A 10,000-nucleotide genomic window follows, 5' to 3' on the forward strand; every position below is an offset into this window, starting at 1 on the left:
TCCTGCTTGTGACATCTGAATGTGTGCCATTTACTTTTTTTACATGCCTCACACTATAGCCTACAGTGAACTTGAAAATGTTTTAGCAGAAAATAATCCTCATGAATTATTATTATTGTTACAACTAGGAAATTCTGGTGCACATGCAAGAATTAAGTTTGGCTGTCTGTCCATCTTTTATGCGGATTTCACTGGATCAGAACATTGCATTCAACGGTAGCCTATCTATCGCAGTCCACTTTCATCAGGCCATAGCCTATAACAGATGTAGGCTACATAGAGAACTATGGTAGGCCGTGGGCTAATTAATTAGTGTTTATTACCCCCCCACCCCAAACGATGATGTACATGTCGTCAAATGCCAATTAAGGGGACATCGCCCAACCCTAGTCCTTAATGATCATGTGAGGAAGCTGGAGAGAGTTAATGTTTACCTAGTCTGCGGCAAGTCACAGAAACTTGTGAAACATCTGAATGTGTGTAAGTGTGAAAGGGGGGTGGGGTATGGAGTGGTGGGTAGAGGTAGGGGGTGGGTAGTTGCAGGGATGCCCTACATGTGACTGGCCTTTAGAAAGTGCTGAATTATGGTTTACCTAAGATGAAATGTGACTGTGCAGTTTTTGTTCCCGGCTGATGCCCCACCCCCATTCAGTGAGTGACATTCTGTTCCGAAGAGTCACAGTTATGAAATCAGACACACACGCTCCTGCACTCTGTCACCCTCTCTCTCTCACTCACTCAGACACACACTCTCTATCACAACACACACACACACACACACACACACACACACACACACACACACACACACACACACACACACACACACACACACACACGTCAATAATCTCTCATCGTGGTCCAATAAAAGTTTAAGATTTCCTTAAATAGTGGACGTGGTCATGTTTTTTTCTGACTAACTTGTCTTGCCCGTCTTGTTACCTACTACGTAATAAGCGAGAACGTAAGATCAGAGCGCGCCGATTGGTTTAGTTTAGCGCACCTGTTGGTTGTACAGTAGCCTACGCTCGTGCTATACATCCGATGTGAGGCGCGAGAGAGTGCGAGCTGCCGGAGACTTGGCATAAACCTGCGAAAGCGATTAACTGTGACTCAATACTACTTCCCTGACTATCATAGCCTACATGTCTTCTTCCTTCTCTAGTAGGCTACTTTTCTTTGTCTTTCTTTTCTTCGGCTCTCGCTCTTCAATCCCTCCCATCGCTTTCTCACTGGGCGCTGTGCCTGATAACATGACCTACATTTCGTTGTTAATTATCCTCGCTAACGTGATCACCACACCACACCAAAACACTCAGAGGCTCGGTTGTCTTCTCGGCAGGGGATATAAGTAGATATTTTAGTGAAAAACATGCATATACTCTAAACAAACAAAACTATTATATAGTTGTCTTTGGGTCTTTACCAACAACACAAAACAATAATAAATGTCAAGCGTAGTTATGGAGAACAGAAAACCTTGTGACATTTGGAGAATAGAATTCTGCACATAACTCTCTCAGCGGTTTGCAACTCTGTGGAGAGTCAATCCAAAACTGCACAATCACGTAAGGGTAATACATAAGAAAACTTCAGGGTTTACAATCACGCACGCACACACGCTCTCCCACACAGGGAAATACCCGCTGCATGTTGCCAGACAGGTGACGTTTGACTTGGAGATAGGTTAAATAGTTTCAGTCAGGTGAGACGTCTTACCTGCTATGTCCCATAGCTGCAGTCTGACCAGCGTTTTACTGTCCCAATTAATTACTTTTAGTGCGAAATCCACGCCGATGGTTGCCCGGTAGTGTTGGGAGAAAAGTTGGTGAACGTACCGCTTGATGATGCTGGTCTTCCCCACCCCCAGTTCGCCTATGACCAACACTTTAAATAAATACTCTTTACATTCCGTAACTGAACCCCCGGCCATGGCACACAACAATTCCGGTGACAGTTGAAAGGGAAATGTTTCACAAACTTTCAAGTTCCGCTACTTCCTCTTTTTCAGTTTAGAACCTTATGCGATATAGTCAGCGGCCCGTCGGGTGGGTGGTAAGGGAATAGAAAGCGCAGTGCCTCACTCCTCTCCTCCTACCCAGCAACCACCTGATAAGTCACAGGACCGGAAGAGTCGAATCTCGGATAAACTTTTTTAGTTCATATTTTTTTCCCCTTGTCTGCTCCGTGGTTGGGCGCCTAGGGGAGCCGTCCGTCCAGCGGGCGGTAATCTGCCGTAGGCGAGTACACTACTCCCTCACGAGACACAACATGCTGAGCTCATGAGGCGTTTCAGGCTTACAGAACGTTATGCTACCCTCGAGATAAGTTTGCATTTTATGACAGTTTCCTGATTACTTCAAACACGTACTTTACGCCAAGGGAACTCTCTGTTTGCGAATGGACTGGCCTAAAATAAACATTACCAAAAGCAAATGATTAACTATAAAAGTTTTATTTTACAGCATCAGATTGTTTTGTCAAAACAAATCCCTGTCCAAAATGACAATGAAATGATTACTTTAATTACCTCACGTGTACTGAATATTTTAACCCCACTAAAAGACAGTAACATAAACATTTTCATAGTATAACTATAATAGCTTATTACACGAATGTTTCTTAGTTAACCCGAAAGGTTGCGTCCTAGTACTTCTATAACTCCTAATTCCGTGAACTAGTACAGATTTTTAAAATTACAGAATCAATCAAAGCTTGTTTTACTGTTGACGCACCATCTTACCACTAGAAGCAACTAGCCCATTTAAATTCATAAACATTTTTGAAAGAAAGCACAGCTTAATTGGTTTCCGCAACTCTACTCAGCATCAAAAGCAAAAGAAAAAACGTTCACAATATTTTGAAAGACACATTTCAAATGTATAAATATGTAACATTCTAATCATATTGTACAAACATTTATGGTACAAACTGACCATCGGTGCGGAAAAGGCGCAAGGCTGAACGGTATACAAACGTCCAAAAATGCTTTTCTCTGAACAAACAGAATGGACAGAGAATATCACACTGGAACGTAACAAAAGACAGTTCTTTGAAACTTCTGTGTAGTTCAACCAATGAGTCCTGATCAAACTGCGGAACATAGACTAATGATTTAACAGTACAATCAAGTCCCATTCACTGAAATACGACCAATGAGAAGTGTATGGGTACAGGGTGTGCAACAGAAGAATTGTGAGTGTACATTGATCCCTGTTTGTGTGTGAGTGTGTGTGTGTCTGCATGTGTGTGTGTGTATGTTTGTCATCAGTATAAACTGGGTGTTTGTGTCTTGCAGTAAGGTGTAAGGCAGCCAGCCCAAGCAGAGAAAAAAAAGGAGGGGGAAGGGTGACCTTTGACCCTTAACCTTCAAAGGTGAAGACAGTCTTTATCCACAGCTGTAGAAGTTAAGACAGAATTCCATCATATCATTACATCTACTGTCTCTTCCACGTTCTTCCTCAAGTGTGGAGTTTGTCAAGTCTTTATTTCCAACATGGTGTGTCATCCGGATCCATTGTGATTAATCCCTCAGGTCATTACAGGGACTAGACTTGGCAAGCCACCAAAAGGATATCTCAAGATAAATTATTCAGGCAAGTAGATGAATTCCAAGTGTATCTGTAATGTGTATCTTTGCATGTGTGTGTATGTGCCCACCTGTGTGTGTGTGTGTGTGTGTGTGTGTGTGTGTGTGTGTTAATGGGTTTATAATCGCTCTGCAAATGCTTGGGAGACTCAAAGTGTCGAGGAGCTGTGCCTACTGTTAATCTGAGTGATAGTGCCAGGGAGCAGGACGTCGGAGGAACTGAGGTCGTTTCCGCGGGAGGCGGGAGACCCGGGCCTCGAGATGTCTCTGAAGGGAGACGGCGGGGTCAACAGAGTCATCTTGCTCTGGGACTCCGCCTCTTCCTCTTCAGAGAGGAAGTCCTCCATGAGGTCGAATGCCCCGCCACCATCCAAGACCCCGCCTTCGTCCAAGAACAGAGGCAGCTGATCGGTCAGCAACGGTTCATCAGAGGTGGCCACCAACAAGTGATCCGTTGGAACATTAGTACTCAGCGTGTCCAGCGATCCCCCCTGCTGCCCGTCGTTGGTACGCTCCTCCGTCTTAACGGACAAATCAGAGAGTGTCCCTCCTTCCTCCGGGGCTATACCAACCGTGTGATGAGGGTGTGATGGCGTCATCCCCTGGTCCTCCTGCGAGGTCTTGTGTTCTTGCTGGGGGTGGGAAGCGGGGGTGCGCGGGGGCGTTTGGGAGCTAGTTAGGGGTCGGATGATTGCTGTCTGGCTTGGGGGGGGCGCTGGTCTCGTCGCACACACAGACTGGCGGGGGGGCTGGGGCGTCTGCTGAGGTGTCGTCTGTGGTCTGCCACCTGAGTCAGACCAGCACATAGACTTTCCATTAGAACTACGAATGAGACAGAGACCCCAGGTTACTCTCCGACAAAGGAAGCAAACAAACAAACAAACAAACAAACAAACAAGCATCATCAACATCATCACCAACCACAATCGTCATTAGTCCAATTAGGGTTATTAATGATTAGTCACAGGCAGAGAGGGGCTCATGCAACAGGCCGACTGTGTCGATGACTAAATGATTACATGAGTATTAGTAATCAATAACATTTCTTAATTGATTTAATTTCTTAAGGGCAACAACAAAAGACTTCATTTTTTAGCCGCATCGATGAATTTCACAAAACCGTGTTCAATTTTAATTTAAATTGAATTAAATAGCACAGAGGTGAACTAAACAGAACTCCATTTAACGCAACTGTGCGAGAGTGAGAGCCAGAGGGCATCTTTAGGAGAAAACCAGGATGTTCAACAAGGCTGCTTTAACAGGCAACACATTTGGGGTGCACCTCTCAGCATACATTAAGTAGAAGGATATGTTAGAGGTTATTTATGTAAAGGGCAGTCGGTCGCAGCCAATTGTGTTAATTTTACATATTGTTTGTGTGTGTGTGTGTGTGTATTTGTCTGTGGCCGTTCATTATTGTGTGCATGTGTGTGTCTGTGTGTGTTAGTCTGGCAGGCTTGGTCTAGCAAGCTCAGCCTTTTATTGTCTAACAATCTACTATGTTCACTTAAATATTTAACAAACCGCTGGTTGCTCACGAATAGACGTCAAACAGCAAATTTGCACAGACACAGACAAAAAAAGCTTTAGAATTGACTTTCTCAAGTCCTGGAAATATTATCAAGATGGCCTTATTTGATAATGACAATTCCCTCCTAAAGGGCAGAGTAGAAAGATAAATGAAAGCATACCTGAGTATTGCAGAAAAAAAATGTGAGCCAAATTGAGATTTTAATTAGCTGACTCTAACCTCCTTTTTCAAGGCACCAGCAGTGGCTATTTAATCAGATCCTGATACTGTAATGTTAGTGATTTAACATTCATAATTTAGCTAGACACAACCTAAGATTAGTTATCCAATCAGGTGAAAAGTAAAACACATTATTACCTCTGCCAAGGAGGTTATGTTTTCATCAGGGTTTGTTGGTTTGTTTGTTTGTTTGTTTGTCTGTCTGTTGGTACATATATGCAAGATAACTCAAAAAGTTATGGATGAATTTCGATTACATTTTTAAGAAACGATTACATTTTGGGAGTGATCCGCATCACCGTCTGGATGCAGGAGGATAGTTAGTAGTTCTAGTTGTGTTTGGTTTATATTGATTGATTTCCAATAGCTGTTGACTTAAATTAAAAGTAGCATTGGTTAGTTCTCATTGGTTATTGAATGAACCCTCAGTAAAGTGTCATTAGTGCTTTGAAAATGGAAAGTCCTCCTTGTTTATGAATTACAGGTAAATTAATGCATTTACTGTGTGTTATGTTTGGCTAGTGACGTGACTGTTTGAATAATGTTTATAGCCATGCTTATAGGCATAATGATTTAATAAAGTCTCTAAATCATTAAAAAGGACAGTAAACCCTGTCAACAATGAGCACCCACCATTCAAATAAATACGGTAATGCTTGTTGTGAATACGGTAGTGCTTGTTGCATAATTAGTGTCAACATCAGTGTTATTAGTATGATCATCATGGTCAAGGCTCTGCACACATTCTCATGCACTTTTCCTATGTACAGCTTAGGAAGCCTTATGAAGTGTTCAAACATCATGTCTCTCTCCCTACCCTGCCACTCAGATCAGTTAGTCCACACGGCACACAGCACACTCAAATGAAATGAAATCCGCTGAAATATGTCAGGCATCTCCAGAGACAGTCCAAATAAGCCCCAGAGAATACATGCTTTGGCTTTATCGTGATTGGGTTACGAAGAGGGAAAACACATGAAGGAAACCGAGAAGAAGCGATGTAAGAGAGGAAACAAAGAAGATGAAAGAGGAAGAATGAGAAGAGAGAGAGAGAGAGAGAGAGAGAACGAGAACGAGAGAAGAGAGGGAGCAGTCTTCTTCTCTGAACACACAACTCCAGACACACTCCATTTGGCAGCAGGGAAAGAGAAACATGGCAGAGTGATGGTCAGAAATGAGACTTCAACACATATAGACACACACACACACACACACACACACACACACACACACACACACACATTCAAATACATACACACTTACTCACTTCTTAAACACTCAAAGACACACACACACACACACACACACACACACACACACACACACTCTTTAAACGCTCAAATACACGTGTGCGTGCACACACACACACACACACACACACACACACACATACATCCATACACATTGACCCCTTAAGCACTCAAACATGCTCACACACTCACAACACTAATGTATACTCAAAAACACTCACACAAATACACACTCGCACAGATACACACACACACACACACACACACACACACAAATGCATATATGCATGAACGTATGTATGCACACCTCTCAATGCCTCTTCAACACACATGCAGTCTTCTAACCCTATTTCCTAGATAAGGGCAATTGTGAGAAGTAGCACTCTTTTACAGTAATGGGAAGATATTAATGCATATTCTTCCATTTTCATGTGAGTATGGGTGTCCTTGAGGGGATGAAATGCATTTTGAAAACAACAAGAAAAACATAAGCTGACCTTTAGAAGCATTTCATTTACTGTCTGCATAACCAATATCTCATACAACGTCTAGAGTCATCCCTCCCCGTCAACCATTGGTTAAGGCGACTGCCTGTCACTCACTTTCTACTCCCGGGATTGGCCGGCGAGGTGGCCGGCGGGGCGGTGGACGAGTTGTTGTTGGTCTTCTTGCGGCGGAAGATGTTGAGGATGCTGTTGTTGCGGCGGACGGCCGTCTTGCCGTCGCCCACGTGCATCCGGACGACGTCCGAGGTGGTGAAGGCGCTGCGCACGTTGCGCTCGGGCTTGACCACGATGATGTACATCTTGGGCGTGAACATGCAGCCCAGCGCCACGGTGACGCTCAGGCTGACGGAGAAGGAGGTGGTGATGATCTTGTAGTTGGAGCCGAAGTAGATGGGCACGAAGGCCAGCCAGATGATGCAGGTGGTGTACATGGTGAAGGCGATGTACTTGGCCTCGTTGAAGTTGGCCGGCACGTTGCGCGTCTTGAAGGCGTAGTAGGTGCAGCTGAGGATGAGCAGGCCGTTGTAGCCCAGCGGCGCCACCATGCTGACGGTGGAGGTGTTGCAGATGAGGAAGACCTCGCTGATGGACGGGTAGGACTTGACGGGCATCGGTGGCTCCATGATGATCAGCGCCACCTCCAGGGTGAGCTGGAGGCTGATGAGGAAGGAGGCGATGACCACCTGCGCCCAGGCGCTCATGAAGCGCGGCTTGCGCGTGCAGATCTTCTTCTTGCTGCCGGCCAGGATGCGGGCGATGCGGTTGGTCTTGGTGACCAGCGCCGAGTAGCACATGGCCGACGAGAGGCCCACCAGGAGGCGCTGCAGGTAGCACGAGGCCACCTGGAGGGACGGAGGGAGGGAGAGGAGGGGGAGGGGTTATGATGATACACAGGGCAACTTTGTGTGTGTGTGTGTGTGTGAGGGGCGTAAGACAGACATATACATACACACACACACACACACACACACACACACACACAGCATACATACACACATGCATACACACACACACACACACACACACACATGCATAAACATACACCACACTCTCACATATACATAAACATGCACATACAGTACACACACACACACGCACACACACACACAGTAAACTTACACCACACTCTCACATACACACATACATGTACTCATGCATAGACATGGCACACATACTGTACACCACACACACACACATGCACATACCCCACACCACACACACAAACATACACACACACACATACACACCGTGGGCCGGGCGATGAGTGTGAAGGGGCAGATGTAGCCCAGGAGGATGCCGATCAGGATGATGTAGCAGAGCTCGCGGCTGGACGACTTGACCACGGGCGTGTCGCGGTACTGGACGAAGATGAAGGTGACGAAGAGCGTCACCATGATCCCCAGGCACGAGAACACCACGGCCACGATGGACTCCACCGCACTCCACTCCAGGTACATCAGAGGCAGCGGCTCACAGACTAAGGCAGAGAGAGGGAGAGAGAGAGAGAGAGAGAGGGAGAGAGACAGATGAGAGAGAGGGAGAGAAAGAGAGAGATGAAAGAGAAAGAAAGAGACAGAGAGCGATGAGAGAGGGAGAGAAAGAGAGATGAGAGAGAGAGAGAGAGAAAAGTTCTTTATTCAAGACGTCCAACTCCACAATGAGTTTTATATCCCCCCCTCTTTTTGATGGTCTTGTCATGTGACTCAGTGTTTGTTAGCACTGGGTTTGGCAACACTGTACTCAAACAGCACTTGAATGAACACAATCATGCTTTCATGCAAGCAACTTTAAATTTGAATTTCAACTTGAGAAAGATAGAGGGAGCAAGAAAAGTAGAGAGAAAGAAGGTTGAGGGAGGATATGACAGAGATGAGCAGTGTAGAGGATGGATAGAGGAAGAGAGAGAGAGGAGAAGTGGAGATAGAGAAATGGAGATTATGGGATGTTGAGTGGTGTAGTGGCCTTCAGACTGGAAGTGTTGTGAATTGCGATTGCCGCTGGTGGGTGCAGAGCAAAACAGTAGTCACTATCAGATAGTAGATGCTATGTGTGAAAAAGCATATCCTTATAGGACAACAAAGACTATCTACTGTATCTATCTATCTATCACAGGCCACGGTCAAAGTTCAACATTATTGAACTCTGACCGCACTGTAGAAGAAGGCTGGCTGAGCGTCAACTCAAGCCATTCTTGCACTGTGAGCCATTAAAATATAATTAAGCAACATGGCGCGAGGGAGAGTGTGGTTGATAAGGCCAGGGAACGAGAGCCACGGGTATAACCACAGCTGTGGGTGTATCCTTTACCTTCATCTATCCTCCATTTTCTCACTCAAAACTTCTGACAATAATACTGCTATACTACTAGTATAAGTATACTAGTGGTTACCAGCCTGAGTGGGGGGTGTCCTGGGATGTTGCCACTCTGGAATCCGAAAGGAATAAATAGTTTCACTTAACAGTAACAGTCGTGTAATGGGTTTCAGAGTGCAACAGTGCCGTTGTCCTACAGTATGTGTATGTGTGAGGCACTTTAGAGATGGAGACAGGTCATGGGAAAGAGAAAAAGGGAAGAGGAGAGAGGAGACGATACGAGACGACTGGAGAGAGGAGACGAGACGAGACGACAGGAGAGAGAGACGAGACGAGACGACTGGAGAAAAAGGTAAGAGGAGAGAGGAGACGAGACGACAGGAGAGAGGAGACGATATGAGACGACAGGAGAAAAAAGGTAAGAGGAGAGAGGAGACGAGACGACAGGAGAGAGGAGACAAGACGAGACGACAGGAGAAATTGGTGAGAGGAGAGAGGAGACGAGACGAGACGACAGGAGAAAAAGGAGAGAGGAGACGATATGAGACGACAGGAGAAAAAGGTGAGAGGAGAGAGGAGACGAGACGAGACG

General features: G+C 45.4%; 2 protein-coding genes across 2 annotated transcripts in view; both read right to left on the reverse strand.

The window, feature by feature from the left end:
• rab32a (RAB32a, member RAS oncogene family) overlaps nt 1-2,311 on the reverse strand; it is a 21,821-nt gene extending 19,510 nt beyond the window's left edge. Inside the window, exon 1 of the mRNA XM_062550649.1 lies at nt 1,720-2,311. Within this exon, the coding sequence (XP_062406633.1) occupies nt 1,720-1,933 (214 nt within the window). The 5' untranslated portion in view covers nt 1,934-2,311. The remainder of the gene's footprint in view (nt 1-1,719) is intronic.
• Nucleotides 2,312-3,738: 1,427 nt separating this feature from the next.
• LOC134097405 (metabotropic glutamate receptor 1-like) overlaps nt 3,739-10,000 on the reverse strand; it is a 32,058-nt gene continuing 25,796 nt past the window's right edge. Inside the window, exons 8-10 of the mRNA XM_062550283.1 lie at nt 8,343-8,572; nt 7,192-7,937; nt 3,739-4,411 (exon numbers count right to left, since the gene is read on the reverse strand). Of these exons, the coding sequence (XP_062406267.1) occupies nt 3,739-4,411; nt 7,192-7,937; nt 8,343-8,572 (1,649 nt within the window). The remainder of the gene's footprint in view (nt 4,412-7,191; nt 7,938-8,342; nt 8,573-10,000) is intronic.

Source organism: Sardina pilchardus, chromosome 12, assembly GCF_963854185.1.
Source record: "Sardina pilchardus chromosome 12, fSarPil1.1, whole genome shotgun sequence".
NCBI lineage: Eukaryota > Metazoa > Chordata > Actinopteri > Clupeiformes > Clupeidae > Sardina > Sardina pilchardus.